Source organism: Pyrgilauda ruficollis, unplaced genomic scaffold, assembly GCF_017590135.1.
Source record: "Pyrgilauda ruficollis isolate IOZ18807 unplaced genomic scaffold, ASM1759013v1 scaffold4, whole genome shotgun sequence".
NCBI lineage: Eukaryota > Metazoa > Chordata > Aves > Passeriformes > Passeridae > Pyrgilauda > Pyrgilauda ruficollis.
The window spans coordinates 20,926,106-20,942,271 of NW_024525489.1; the positions used below are offsets into that span (position 1 = coordinate 20,926,106).

General features: G+C 40.9%; 1 protein-coding gene across 4 annotated transcripts in view; it reads right to left on the minus strand.

The window, feature by feature from the left end:
• The window catches only part of MEIS1 (Meis homeobox 1), a 107,301-nt gene that overhangs the window by 11,941 nt on the left and 79,194 nt on the right, over positions 1-16,166 (minus strand). For all 4 annotated transcript variants that reach the window (XM_041477000.1, XM_041476999.1, XM_041476998.1 and 1 more), the window contains one exon: positions 11,208-11,284. In XM_041477000.1, coding sequence (XP_041332934.1) covers positions 11,208-11,284 — 77 coding nt within the window. The remainder of the gene's footprint in view (positions 1-11,207; positions 11,285-16,166) is intronic.

The following is a 16,166-nucleotide window of genomic DNA, read 5'->3' on the forward strand; positions in this document are numbered from 1 at the left end:
CTGGACACAGAAGGGATGGTTGGTGGCTTTCTATTGAGGTGGGACCCTCAAGCTCCTGGCCCTTCTTCTGCCTTGGCCCAAAAGCTCCCTTAGCTCCATCTCTCCGCAGGGCTGCTTGAGGAGTCTTTCTAGGAGAGAGCTGGGCAGCAAACAATTTCAGTTTGGAAAATTTTGCCTGTTCTCTAGCAGGATGGAGCTAAGGCCTATTTCTATTTATTTGGCTAGTTCTGAATGAAAATTATGGAAGGGTCTTGCTGGGGAGGAGGGAAGAGCCACTGTGCCTGGGGAAGGGATCCCTGGATATATGCCTTCCTGCTCTGCCCATCTCCTGTGCTCTTCTACATCACAGGTGAGCTGCTGTTGGCCTTTCTGGTATGCTCTCCTCCTTCTCCTCCTCCCCTCCTATCCATATATTCCTCTCAAAAAAGCTTAGCCAACATGGAACATTTCCAGTGAAAATCCAGATCCAGTATCCAGGCATCTCCGCGACGATGCCAGGGAGTCAGAGCAGTGTTGCAGGTCTTGGCTGCACTGGGGAGAACTCTCAGCAACCTCATTCCCTGACACCACAATTCCCTCGGGGTGCAAAGCAGATGTAAACTCGCCCTCAGCAGCCAGATGATGTAAGGGGAAATCTTTACATGGCAAAGCGCCAGCAGAGCTGACCTCCCGTCTCTTCCCTGCTCCTAAATCCCAGCGCAGCTGTACTTTGCTGATCTCCATGTGCCACAATTAGCCTTTAAGGAATATGGCAAGGATTCATGTAGCAGAGCAGCACTAAGGCTGCTCTGACTCCTGCCTGGGACAGCACTGGCCCCCACAAAGCACTGTGGTTGTGTAGACAACACGCTGGCAGACAAAATCTTGCTTCCCACAAAAACACTTGTAACAGAGGGTGTGCAGGCTCTCTGAAAGCTTTGAGAGCAGCCCAGGCTGAGATGCACATCTCCCAGCTCGGTGTTTTTGCAGAGAAGGGCTTGAACATCAACTTCCCACCTGATCCTTCAGGAGAGCTTCTCTGGACTCTATAACTTGGGTCCTGATCTGGTGCATGCCAGCAGTGCAACCCAGCAGCTTTTCTTCAGCAGACCACATCAAACCAGCAAACCAAGCCCCATCTGATGGCAGGGATTAAGCTGGGAATGGGTGAGAGCTCACAGTAAAATACTGGTTATTTCTTTGAAAATATTCCTCCCTATTTCAGCAGTTTAATGTCCTCTATCTACTCAGCATAACCTCTGTTTTAGTGGAATGTAGAGCTTGTGAGAAGTGCCTGCATGATCTCTGAGCTTTCTCATGCCATACAAGTGTTCTAAACACAGGGGGTCCTCCTTGAGGTCCAAGGTTTTTCCATACATCAGATTGTGAGCCTTTTCCAAACAGCTTTTCCCTGTTCCCTCCTTCCCCACCCCACATACAGCATGGGAGTTGGAAGCTGTGCCTTGTCCTCCAGGCTGAGCAAAAGAAGAGAGGCTGCTCCCACATCTGGCTGCTGGTTTAAACATGTTTCCACTCACTGAAGGGTGTGAGAAAGGACCTGTCTATGCTCCTGGATTAATCCCTCCACCCTCCTCATCCCCAAAAGGGGATGGAGTATGGAGTAACTTCACACCCAGTCACCCTACACCAGCTCCTGCAGGAAAAGGAGAAGCAAAACCCAGGGTGGCCAAACCCAAACTCTTGACAAGTGTCTTTGGGAGAAAACACTCTCAGAGCCCCCAGAGAGAAAATATATGGGACCAGTGTTTTGAAATAGGCTTTGACATCATTCTGGTCTATACCCCAAGACACTGGTTTGGGGTGTTGAGGGAAGCTTTATTCCTGTGGTTGTGTCTTCCCCACCACAATCAAGACAACAAATACAGGCACACTGATGTATTTTGTGTGATGTGGGCACCTGAAAAACTGGTTTGAATTCTTTTTTCCTTTTTTTTCTCTCCCCAGAAACCACAAAAGATACAGCTCTGAGTCACAGCCAACCTGAAAAACAACCCCACACTTCTGAGCAAACTCTCTGTGCCCCAAGACATCCCACTTCAAAACATTGTTTTCTAACCACTACTAATAGCCTACTTTGTAATCTACTTTATCTAAACATAATTTCCCATTAAGTGAAGTGATTCATTTTGCTTCTAATCCTACTACTGACAGCATTATATTCAGGGCAGAAGAAAAGACACCCTCGGAAAACAACACCAGCAAAACACACACAGGGAAGTCAGAGGAATGTCGAAGATTAAAAGAATTTGTGAGACAGGGGACAGACAAAGCTTAGGGATCAGCCCCCAGATGGTACAAACCACCTTTATAACCCAGGTGGGAAGTCAGACATCTCTGGAATAAATCTGAACTCAAAAGGAGCTATTGGTATCGAGCTTTATCCCTAGCCAAAAAAAGACACAAGGACTACAATGCCTGGCAAGGGGAAAAAAAATAACCCATGAAACTGTTACATGACCTAGATTTCATTGAACAACTGTGGAAGCAATATTTTTTCAGCATCTGCTGCCATTTCTTTTATTTTTGAAAAGTCAAAGAAAAGGCAGAATCCTGGTTGGTGCTAAGGCTGGTGTAGCCAGCCACGCATCACTTACACCAAAATCATTCCAGAGTAGGTAGGGCAAAACACACACCCTCAAATCACATCCTTACCCTGCCCCTCTGGCCGTGTCTCATTTTTGATAAGAGAAAATTGATTTGACCAATAAAAAGGCAACATTTGCCCCATTTTTACTCTTTCAGGCTGAGCCTTGAACCAGGCAGTTTGTTTCACGCAGGTGCAGCCTGGAGCAAGTGTCTGATTTAAGTGCGAGAGGGTCTCTGAGGGCACCTTTCTCCACGTGCTGGTGTTTCAGTTCGTGATGGTTAATCACTCTACACCAATCTCAGCAACTGTTGACACAAAATAGGTGGAGATCAGGTCTGTGCAAGCACAAAATACCAGAAAGGCACACTATATGTAAACACTCTTCAGATAGCTATGACAAAAATAGACCAAAGCCTGACTTGCAAAGCAATGACAAGCCACTACTCTCCCCTTCTTTCTCTTTTTTTTTTTTTTTTTCATATATTGAGGGCATGTAATTTTTTTAATATATATCGAGGATACTCCTTGCACTAAAAAGAAAGCAAGACCTGAGAACTGTATTTACAAAGACAGTGCAATGCACTCCCCCTTGCTTCCAATGCAGCATTTCCACAACACAATAGTGTCCTGAATGGGCACTTTTTAAAAGCGAAACTCTTGTTTTGAGCCTGGTGCACACCTGAATCAGTATTTTTAAATAAGAAGAAGCAAGCAAAGCATTCTGACCCCTACTCTGATCCTGCAGAGCAAAGCTAGAGCAGGAGAGGAGAAATGAGCAAGTCAAAAATGTTTGCACAAGTGCCATTTCATCTTATTTCCCTGGCACCTGACATCACATTTGTTACAAAACATTAATGCACCAACTAAAAAAAAGTTTATTGAGTACAAGACCACCCCAGAAGAGGGAAAAGAGGTTTTTTCTTGCCTGCATATTAACTTTTTGCTAGCCAGGACTATTGGCAGGTAAACTCTATTTGCACTGTCTGATGTTCTGCAGTGGGAACCAATGTTACTTCCTCTCAAAAAAGTATCTATGTGACTAAAATAATACCAGGTTTTGATGTGTCACTAATTAGTCTGTTAGCTTGGACCAAATGATTTCACATTTGCTTTTGAAATAAGTGGTGTTTCCTTTGCTGGCTTTTCCCAGTCTGAATCCAGGAGCTGTCAGAGCAATGGTTAGAAACATCTTTCCTTGGGGCTCCTGAATGGGATGACCCCTGTTTTGGGGCAGTTTGGTGGGTGTGGAGACTGACAAGTCTGGACTGAACAAGAAATCCAGGGTCTATTAGGTCTTCATCTTCTCCTCTGCCTGAAGTCCTGGAGGCCAAGGGGAGCATTTCCCCAAGAAAACTCCTTACTCGCCTCCTCTGAGCACCTGATCCCTTTGGAAAACACCCATGGCAAAACTGTACCACTACATCTTAAATTGACTCACCAAACCCAAACCCCACATGTTTGAACCACTGTGCTGTACTTTAAAATGGCTTTACTGAACTAAAAAAGGAAATTCCAGCCTAAAATCCGGTGATCCGACAGTACCTGATGGCTTTACATTCACAGCTCTTCCCCCTGTAAGCTATTTGCTCAGCTTTTCTAATAATACCTTGACTGCCTGGCAGCTCTCCAGGGCTGTCTAAGGCAATATGCAAGCTAAACATTATTTTTTCATCTGATTTCAATATTTTCTTATGAGTAACTATACAGGATTTTACCTAGTGAGTATTCCTGATTGCTGTAATTTAAGAACAGAGAAATAGACTACAGATGTAATATTATTATTACAATTGGCATTCAAGGTGAAAGGCATAACAATTAGCTAAGACTTAGTGAAAACATAAATGCAAAAATCTGCTTGAAAAATCCGGCACATGGTACATTTAGAACAGCTAATTTACCTCACACATTCTGAACTGCTCAAACGATGTAACAATTCACCCAGCAAGATACTTTTAAAAATAGTTTTCTTGGTGTTTTAAGGGGGTTTTCTTGGAGGGGGATGATTTTCATACTGCAAACACCTACCGTCTTATTCTCTGGAATATAAAACAATATTTATTTGTCAAACCCAAAATATATACTCTTTCTTATTCCTATTTTTTTTCTTGCTTTCACATGTATTCCCATTAACAAAACTGTTTAAATAACAACTGTATACATATTCTAGAATAACACAGAGGAGAAAAGTAAATTTTCACCAAAATCTGATGGTTAAGATCGTATTGCTGAAGTTGAGAGGATAATTTGTGAATGTTTTAACATTTACAAGTAAATAAGTACTTGTATTTACTATATCTGATTACTGAGAAAAGTATTTGTTATGTTCTTACACAGATTGAAATTGCATCTTGACCTTTTCTCATTTAATCTGTTTACTGCAACAAAAGCAGTAATAGATACATCTGAAAATAAGCAGACATTTTATTCTCCAAGGACTAAAAATCCCTGAGTGCGATGTGCTTGGAGAACCAAGTATCTTCCCTATTTATTGTAGTCTACAATTTGGTGGGCAACAGGGGTGAAAATCTAACCCTGCATATAGGACCAGCACCTGCTTTTGCTATGCCCCCTCCCTGCTGGCCTCCTCCCCCACTTACACCCTAAAAATAGTGCTTAAGTGGGACTAAAGTGGTGCACTGGTCACGTGCTGGCCTTTTGCTCGGGGTGAATATCACCCTCAGTGAAGGAATTGAGCAAAGATGATGTCTATGCTAAATGCCCAGCCCCAGGAAGGAGCTGTTCTGTCCCCTCCAGGGGTCTGGAATGGGGCTAAACACAAGGGAAACATCAGACAACAATATGAGTTGGATTTGGGGCTATCTGAGTGTGCTTCAGATGCACCAAACCCTTGGCATGCTATGATATAAAAGCCACAGAGGGAAAAGAGGGGCCTGGGACTGTTTCCCAAAAGGTGGAGAGCTGTGTGGCCATTCCTTTTTCCCCTGCCCCACTGTGGAGGGGCAGGCAGGGGCTTTCTGCATCTGCCCCATCTGCATCGGGTCCCATCTGCACCTCTCCATCTGCATCTCCCATTCTGCATTCCCCCATCTGCTCCATCCTTAACCCCACCATCTGCAAGCCAGGAGGAGCAGATGGAAAGGACACCCTTCCCAGTGGTGCTCCCCATTCATGGCTGGGTTCTGGGGAGCTCTCCCCCCGTGAGAAGTGCAGAATCCTCCTGTCCCCACCATGCCACCCTGCCTGCCCATGCCATGACAAAGCACTTCCTCCCCTGCCCCATGCAACTGCCGCAGCAAAGCTCTACCACTAGTCTTACCCAGGAGCAAAGAAATGGAGGCAGAAGGAAATTTCCTGCCGGAGGAGAGTTGAGAGAGTAATAAATTATTTCTGTGTGTCTATGCTCTGAGCTGGCTCTGCTACATACAGTAAGGTGGTCAGCTCTCCCTGTCCCAAGTCCATCTCTGATTTTCCACACTTATCTTTGGGCTGGTCTTGGAGCCTTTTTTAAATATCTTTCTTACAGGGTTTGAGGTGGTGGACACCTGAATCTCAGTATTTTTAAATAAGAAGAAGCAAGCAAAGCATTCTGACCCCTCCCTACTCTGATCCTGCAGAGCAAAGCTAGAGCAGGAGAGGAGAAAAGAGCAAGTGGAAAATGTTTGCACATTTTTGAAAGACATTTTTGAAATGTCTTTCTTACAGGGTTTCAGTAAAATCCACTTCATCTGACTCCAAGAATAAGATTAGGGAAATTTTTTGATCACATTATTTGATCATTTTTTTCTGATATGTTTGGTTGGGGTTTGTTCTGAGGTTTTTTGCAAGCCTAGGAAATTATATACAAAAATGACATTTAAAGAAGCCAAGAATACAAAATCAAGAACTCAAGAGTTAGAACACCATATGACTAGAGTTGCTTGCACCCTAGGCTTTAATGTACTTCATTACAGTTCAGCTACCAGCTCATGCTACCATTTTTGATAGGGCTCAATGCCTCAAGCATCCCAATGACAATTATGTCTGTTACAAGAACAGGCCAGGGCATTATAAAATAAAATTAAAAAAAAAATCAATCTATCTCTACAGGTAATAAACTTTGACAAAGTTGAATGACTCAGGCAGGAAGAAAAGCAAGCCAGTCCTGGTTCATATAGCCAAATACTGCACTGGAGAAGAGGGTTCAGCTCTGCTGCTTCCTTGGACTGATTGAGAGCTACTGAGTGAATCAATCACTGAACATGAAACTTTCACCATATGTTACTGACTTCTCACTTCTCCACACCCAACAGTGGACATTGGCAATGTAAGACACCAAGGCACTCAAAACTTGGAGTTTCCATGAAACATGAAGTTTCAATGATTGTTGGACCCTAAATGAGAAAAAGTTGCTCTAATTGTGAGTCACCTCACAGTCCCAGACCAACCCAAAACTTGTGACTGTGCTGGACCTGGACCTCAACGAGCCTCACTTCTTCCCCTGTGAACCAGGACAACATTTTTCTTTCTCTTTGCAGGGTAACTGTAAAAATACCATACAGACCCACAACCTTGTATGCATATATAGGCACGTGGAGGTCAGGGAAGGACTCGGGTATTACAGCAGTAAGTGAGTGCCACAGGAAAACCCAGCAGTAATTATTAATTCCATCTTCAAGCACGGTTTGAATACAGCTCAACAAATGAAGCACGGAAGAATGAGGGCAAGATAAAATATTGACTAGCTGCTCCAGCATTGTCTGGGCTGTGCCCTAGATAGCACAAGGGTACTTGGAAAAAGGAGAATGGGAACACCTAATAAAGGCTGGAGCTTTAAGGATTTGAATTCTTATTTTTTTTTTATCATTTTAATGCAGCTGGATGCAATACTATTTAGAGAGAGAATCCCACAAAGACATGCACATATAGGGAAATTATATAGGCACATTTTTCTGCAAGTATACAAACATCTTATCTGTGTGCACCAAGACTTTTCTAAAACATAAACAAGCATCTGACACCTAATGCAGACCTTGATTAGAATTGCTCTCTCTTCTTCATAGACTACCGCCAGTAATTATTTACCATTAGCTCTTAATGGGAAGAGATTCAGCAGGGATGTAGTAAACAAGAAAACCGTATAGATTGTTCAGTATAGCCTGACTGGCTCTCAGCTGAGGTAAGAAGTGATAGGATCATACCTGGATATTTCAATTCATTGTTTTTATCACCTGGGAAAAGCACCTTATTAACCTGTACCTGTTCAGGTCTCCACCATGTCCATATAGGCATCATACAAGTGCCCCTTCTTGCTCATGTTACTGTGCTTGGAACCCTAAACTGCCACGGGGTTAAACAACTGATATGACAGAGATCTGAATGGTTCATTTAGACTAATGACATTTGAACTCTGCTATCTTCTACCTTTCACAGATTTATTTTTATTTTGCAGCAGGGTAAGGGCTCCCTCTTCACACGACAGAAACATCTGACTGAGGCAAAAAGATGGTTCTAGAAGGTGATTCATAAGTGAAGTCATCATGTGGGGAAAAAAGAAGCAAAAAATCCTCTGTGTGGATTATTTCATTACTTTAAAAATAAAATAAAATAACCCAATGAAAAGGGTCACAGTAAAAGGACTGTGGTATTTTTAAAGACATGTGCCCTTTCATGGATATATTTTCTGGCACATCTCACATCATCACCCCATTCCTGTGACTCCTCCACCATCAACAGGGGTTATGTTTATCAGCCTAGGGAGCCCCAGCACCAGGGCAGTCCATATGTGAAAATCAACATTTTTTTTCCGTTACAGCAAAAAACTAAAATATGCAACCAGCACATACCGAAAAGGCATTCAAAATATGACAAAAAAAATTTGTTTAAATGCTTTCAGTCTGCAGAAAACAAATGCCCTCTTCACTGACTGGTCTGTGGCAAACTTCTAATTCCAGCCAGAAAATCCAGCATTCCCAGTCTGGGCTAACAACCATGCTACCAGACATGAGTTTATGTTTTTCATGCACATTTCATGTATTCCCACATGCTGTGTTGCTGCCAATAATTTATGACTGATCTGCACCCAGCCTGCCCTTCAGCATTTTATTTAATCTCTGCAACAGTGATTTACAATGACTCATCATTAATACAAAAATGTACATGTGTGTTAACAAGTTTGGAAGAATCTAAGGAGGAAGGCAAATTTTTTTGTGAGTTCTGGCTGAATGACTTATGAGCCTGCTTAAGAAAGGCAAAACTAACCAGAAATTATATGTTAGCTCTTCCCTGCAGCACAACATTTAGGTAGGAAGAGTTTCTTGTGCACATTGCTTTAGAAGAAAAGGGATCCAGCAAAACGATTGAGAAGGTTGCTCCATAGCCCCCAGGATTTGGGAGGGGATGAGTAGCTCTCTGCTCACCTCATGGCTGGGTATTCCCGAGCAACCTGCACACTCAGCAACAGCTTCACAGTCTCCTTGTTCCTTAGCATTACAAAAAGCAGGGGCTGCATTGCCATATTTTGGCATCTCTGCCCACCACCTGCGATTTAAGACAGCCCCACTGCCTCTATAGTGTTAAATTGTTGTGCCTCAGGGGAGAGAAGAATTGTTTCAATAATTTATACAATTGTAACACCACAGCAGAATTACTGAACTGGCTCAAGTAGAGGAAGTCTGCCCTGTATCCACAAGACTTCAGTTATAATGTATTTTGACCTTTTTTTTTTTTTCTTTGCACATAAGGAACTTAAAAGAACACACCTGACACAAAGCCAAAGAAAAACCTCCTCATATTCGAGGAGAGACAGGTACTGAAAAACACCCTGGAGAGAAAACTGAAAGAAAACCTACTGAAGGTCACTCTGGAGAAATTCCACCACTTTTAGTTGAATCCATACTATGTTCATCATCTTGAAAAATGCCTTGTGACGGACCATCCCAAACTGACACATTTGTCCATGTTGAATCCTGCACTCCCAGACCCCGCAGCAGCAACACACCCATTCTCCACCCCATTGTTAAACCAGACCCTGATGAGTACCCACAGCTCCTCCGTGGGCCAAAACACCCATTGCTAAACTGAAGGACAACCATACAAATGGGTAACACCTGGATGAAGGCTGGAGAATGTAAAGTTGAAGTAAACACTAATTTTTTCTGTCTGAGCCAAAATACTGTGGGTTGCACTACCTTGTAACACGTAAATTTTATGGTTTATGCCTTTTATTCCTCCATTTTAAATTAAGTATATTTGAAGCATACTTCATATACACTAAGTATTTGGTATTTTTCTTTATTCAGCGTCTTAAAGGGCTTCAAAAAATTGATCTCCCAAGGCTGCTGTGGGGTCACAGAAATTGATAACCCTTACAAGCTATGCTTATGTGAGCCCGCCTGCGTCTCCCAGATAGTGCACTTTGTAAATTAATCCTCCAAAGGCAAATATATTGTAAGTAGCTTGTTATCTCTAAAGTACTAAATTGAAGAATACATGGGATTATATTGACAGAAATTACATTTTCTGTAATGGGGTTTAATATATCTGAAATCTCTCCCATAGGCTCCTACGCTCTCTAAGAGAGGAGGGTTTGTTAATGTAGGTGCAATGGACATCAAGACCAAATTTATTCACTAAAATGGATTAGGCCATGTAATCAGAGCTTCAGTAATATTAATCTCTGACACTTATTGAACAGGAAAAAAAAAAAAAAAAACAACTTTTGTCTGCAAACTGGCATTCCTCCCTCCCTTTTCCCCAGCAGGCTTGCTGTTTGTCTTGACCATTTTCTGGGTATTACTTCAAAGAGGATAAGGTTTCCCATCATAAACACTAATCTAAAAATATTAGGACAATTAATTAGATACACTTAGTTTTACAAGGTATTAGATTGCAGCACACTTCAAGTATGACACTTGTTCTGGGACAGTGGGAGGAACCCACATTTTGATGCAGTATCAAAGGGTAATAAATCAAACTTTTTTTAAAAGAGGTTTGCTGCTGTATGATACTTAAATCACAAGTAATTTTACTGGTTGCCTTCACCACACCCTGAGCAGTTAGCAACCCAAAGTCCACTGCAGAAACAGCACAGATCCTGACTTCCTTCAAATGAATCACTACTGTAACAGAGCAAGGGCTCCATCAACCCTTAGCTGGAGCAAATAAATAAAATTGCTCCACACAATGTACTTCAGCAGCAAAGAACCAGATTGTCCTCAAAGTTTATTCATAAACTGGATTTTGAAAACAAACTGATAAAGAGATTCAAGGGCGTCAGTCAAAAAGAAAAACCTCTCTAACTACACTATAAAAATAATGACAGCAGTCCCAAATAACAATATGCTCAGCAGAAATGGGACCAATTGTCCCTGTTTTGCCTCTGACATCTGAACCTCTTCCAAGACAAATGTCCTGCAAATGCATGTGTCTTCCTATTGAAGAACAGATATCCTCAGCCAGAAAGAGAACTGATGTGAATACACTGAGATCTGCCCAAATGATGGGAAAATAAAATACAGTGGCAAACCTCATACCTTCTACACCTGAAAACCACTCAGCTGGTTCTATCCCTTCTGTATCAACAAACTTTTGGGGAGGGGAACAACAAGGGCAAGGTGTGTCCCCAAAGGAATAACCAGAGGGTGCCAGTGGCCATATAGAAACACTAAGGAAAATTACTTACCAATTGTTCACTTGAAGTATAGTGAGCCCTGTGTCTTGTGCCAACTGCTTTTTCTGCTCTTCTGAAGGGTAAGGGTGCTATAAAACACCAAAATAAATACAAACATTTAAAACAATGTGCTTTTTTGCCTACTTTTTATTTTAAATTAAAAAAAAAAAACCCAAACCAAACCAAAACAGAAGCATGACATCTATTATTGAAAGGTGAAAATGCTGAGGTGTGTCACTCTTTTATAATTATTAATGGGCTACTACATCACTTAATTAATGGCAGTAAAAGACAAGCCAATTATAAAGATTAGTGAAGTGGAGAAATAACTGCTTAGGACACTGACAGTACCTTGATACTTGAGAAGGATATTTGTTGCATTAGCTGAAAATTTTTTGTACTTGTCTCAAATGACCGATTAGAGTCAAATAATTTATTTTTTTCTCTTTTTTCTGTTTTTAACAGAACAACAAAGAATGTGATAAAGAATTTCTCTGTAAAACTGAAACACACTGATATTTTCTGAGATAGTGAAGGCAAAACTTGCCACTGTCCCAAAATAATCTGCAAATAAGATCAGCATCCTGAACATAAACAAATGCCTGTGTTTTGAACACAGGCCAATGCAAGGTCAACAATCAGCACATTTTTGCCTGACATTAGCATGGCTGTGCTGAGCTAATCCTAAGAGACAGAAAATAAATACTCCTTTAATTGAAGATAATGTTATAATTCAATCATAAGTTTCTTGTGAGAACTTGATTTGCTTTCTCAGAAAATTTGCTTCTGCATGAATACAGATTGCTTAATAAATCAACAGCAAAAACCACAACCAAGTCTGAAATGTAGAAATATAATTTCTGTCCTTCCCATCTATGCAAAAATGTCACTGCCACAAAAGGAAATGGCCAAATACTGCAAATGTAACAGTTGCAAGGAAAAGTCCTGTTTTGAGGCACTGGTTAAGCTCCTAACCTGGATGCCCAAGTCTCAGTACATATCTAATTCAGACCTGGACTGCTGCAAGGTGCTAACAGCATTTCAATAAAGATCATTTGATATAATTGGTTAGTCCTATCCCAATACTATTTAGCAGTTGATTGTCACAAAGTATTTACTGTTACACATTCATCCATTTTTTTCCCCCAAAAAACTTCCCTTATTCTCTGGATGCATTCTTCAGCATAATATTACATGAAACATAAACTGAAACCTTGCAAAGCTTAAGAATTTAAAACCTCATAAAATCGCACAATCTTATTGGTATTATAGCTATTTGGCAGATTTTACATATTTTTGTAAACAGCTTAGTCTGACTTTTCATGGCTATGTTACATGCAAGTATCACCTCACATTACTAAAGAGGGATTTTTGTTGGAACTCCAACAACTTCTCTTAACTCAATACATCAATTTCAAAGCCCACCACCATGGCCATCAGCTCCATAAGAGACTTTTTATCTTTTTTCACCCAAAAATGTTGAGGAATTTTCAATTACTTTAAAAGTACTGTTCTCTTGACAGGAAGCTCACAGATGACCTGCACACCTGTAGACTGTCCCTTGTATTTTCTGTGTGTACATGAAACAACTCCAGAATTGTAAAGTGAAAAACAGAGGGAAGGGGATTTTTCTTCTTTTTATGGGCAATTTGCATTTCACACATGCAAAAATACAGCATGTATTTTACTGTCTGCCTTCTACACACGTTCATCCACAACAGTCATACTCATGTCCATCTATCTGAACACAACATTTTTCTTCCCTTCAATGAGAAAACCCCAAACCCTACAGAGACGATTTGTAACATTTTCATCTTTACAGCTTACTTCTCATTTCATTACTTTGCTATCAAGCAAGGACAGAATTACTCTTTTTTTTTTTTTTTCTTATTTTGCTTTGCCACCTTACATGTAATCTAATTTTAAGTAATTGAACAAACTGTGTCTAATTTCATGCAGCAAGCAATAATTACTAGACAGCCTCTAGCTATTGGAATTGAGAAGTCTGTCTCCATTAAGTAATTTTCAATTGTTCTGGACATTTTTTTTTTTAATAGACATGACTGGATAAAATTAGCCATCAAAATAATATTGTCACTGCAAAAATAATTGCTTTAAAAGTCCCAAACTACAAATTCCTCAAATTGTGGTACGTCTAAGGTCATCTGATTTTTTTCTTTTCATATTCTAGTACAGCATAAACTTTTAATTTCATGATAAATCTGTAATTGCCATAATCACATGACAGCCTGGGATTTCACACAGCTAATCCCTCTTAGCTAAAGGGTCACAATGCGGCAGGCTTTTTAACTATGATTCAGTGTGGTTTCAAGTAATCTTAAACACTAAGCAACATTATTATATAAGCTTTCTGTGGATCATACAAGATGTTTCTTTGTAGACTAAAAATAAAATAAAATAATAGAAATGACTTGACAAAGAATCAGCATGCCACAGGCTAGGTTGCTATAAAAACATTCAAAGCCTTAGTTGCATTCCCACCCACAGGGCTTGGAAGGCCTGTGCTACAGGCAAAGGCAGACATCACATTGCAACAGAGAGAAAGAGGGAAACCCTGAGAACTGCCATTTCATGAAGAAATAGGAAATTCAATCAAAACTGTTGCTGTTGGTCTTTACTCCACAAGAATGACTAGTGTCTTCTGAAAACTTTCTAAAGGCTGTTTGAAGGAATACAGACAAATGCACATATATATGGATATATATATTGTGTGTGTATAGATTATATTTTTATGAATATGTATAAAAGATATCTTAGTCAAACGGTTAAGTTTAAGGTAGTCGTGTGAAGAGGAGAAAGTTGGATTTGCTCCTTAGGGGTCCTGTCCTACTTGAGATATTCTATAATTTTACTAAATAAATAGATAAATATATAGGGAAGAATGACTAAAACCACTGCAGTGACTCCAGCTGACAAGTCCACCTATTACTCTGGATCACTTTGGGATATCAAGGCAAACTGCTCAATAAACAGTGACTTGAGACCTTTACTTTGTTGTGTACATTAGCTCCTACCATTATCTCTTAAAAGCTTAATTATTTGCAAACAATTGATCAAGATGGGAATTGGAGAAAAGAGACACCGGACCACCGGGAGAGCTGCAATGCATTAGGAGAGCAAACAGAATTACCTTTAGGTCTTATAATCAGAATTAACGATTGGGACCGTATGCAGGGCAGCATGAGAAGCTGTAACGCTCATGCTGGACTGTTTTCCATTTGATCTGCATTAACACCTCCAGTGAAAGCCATAAAACAGTGATTACAGAGGGGAAGGCTGACCCTCCTTCCCAGAACCAGCCCAGCTTGTGTATGCTGGAAGACTGCAGACAGGCTTTCTTGCCAAGGCCAGAGGAAAAGGATAAATCCAAGGGGGAAAACAAGCTAGGAAGCAGGCAGGTTAAAAAAAAAACAAAAACCAAAACCAAAACCAAAAAAAGGGCATTTAAAGAAATAAGGCTGACAACAGATAAGGGCTCTGAATTTGGCTCTGATATTTTCTGATCAAGCCTGCTGCTGCTACAGAGCTATAGAGCAGCATCCACTGAATGATATGAGACCTTGTGCTTTTCCCTTTCCATAAATCTAGCACTGAAATGTGGATTGTTTGGCACCATTAATGTGTTTTTGAGGCTCTGTGGTATTACTTTTAATAATGACTTAGTACAGAAAGTGATTGCTTAATAACACCATCAAAGTCTGCATGCAAATGAAAATTATTCCTGGGGGATTTGCCCAGGGTAATATGAACAGTTAAGGAACATTTGAAAAGGTAAAAATAACTATGCAAAATATGAGTCAGAGCAGTCATTTTAGCAGTAACAAAGAAATCAAAGTGACAGAGAGAAAAATTTAACTTTCCATCATATTTTCTCATCACTGTTTTATGAATGGTATTTAGCGAGCAGTAGCCTTAGTAAAAGCCCATTTTTAATGCAGCTTGAGAGCATTTTTAGCAAAAGAAAACAATAAGATTTTTTTTTAATCACTTTTGACTACAGATGGTGGCTAAAGTCTCCATTAGGAAAGCATCCAAGGTTGTCTCTTAATGCTACACCTTGTCCAAATGTACTCCTTTCCTCAAATTTTCCACCCCAGGCAGCAAATGCTGGATACCAGGACAGCGACAGACTTTATCTTATCTGTAACCCGGCATCAACAGCACTCCCTCTCCTCCTCTTCTGCGACAGCAGTGCATCATAATGGTGCCAGAAAAATGGGAAAATAATCCTGCCCTTCTCACCCCTCAGATTACTAATTCCTCACGGCACCGAACCGGCTCGACACCACGGCTGCCACCCAGCTCTCCTACAGCAGCGAGGCAGCAGCAATTCCCGAGAGAAAGGCTGCTTGCCCTGCTAGGAGGAGCCTGTGGCACCCATCCAGCGCTGCCCTTGTCGTGGCAGTGCCGTGGCTTGGCTGGCCACGCCAGGAGAACCATTTCGGAAGCCCTTTTATCCCCTTCCTCCAGCCCTCTGCCTCCTCCGGAGCTCGGTGTAGTGCACCAAGGTGAGACGACCTTGAGCTAAACTCTGGGAGGTGATGAAGAGAAATCACCCCCTTAAAATTTACGCCCCAGGAGTGTTTATTAACTGTTTTTTAACATCAAAATAAAAAAGAAAACAAATGCCAACACTGTGATTTTCTTGTTTCTGAAGAGAAACCCAGCCTAACTCAGTATCCAGAATAAAGCTCAAGGATCAGCCTTCCAGTGACAAACTGTACGTTGACTTTATGCTGAACTCAAAATTCTTGCTTTACTCAAACTTGTCCAGGGTTAGCTAAGGTGGCAGCACAGCCGTTTGAGTCTCTCCCCTTCCCCAACCTCCTTCTGTTTTGCATTTGAACTGTTTACATTAATGATCAAGTTGATCTATGAGAAATTACTATTTTTTTTAATATCCATAATGCTTTCCTATTGTCTCTCAGCTTTATGAATTAGTTTTACTGT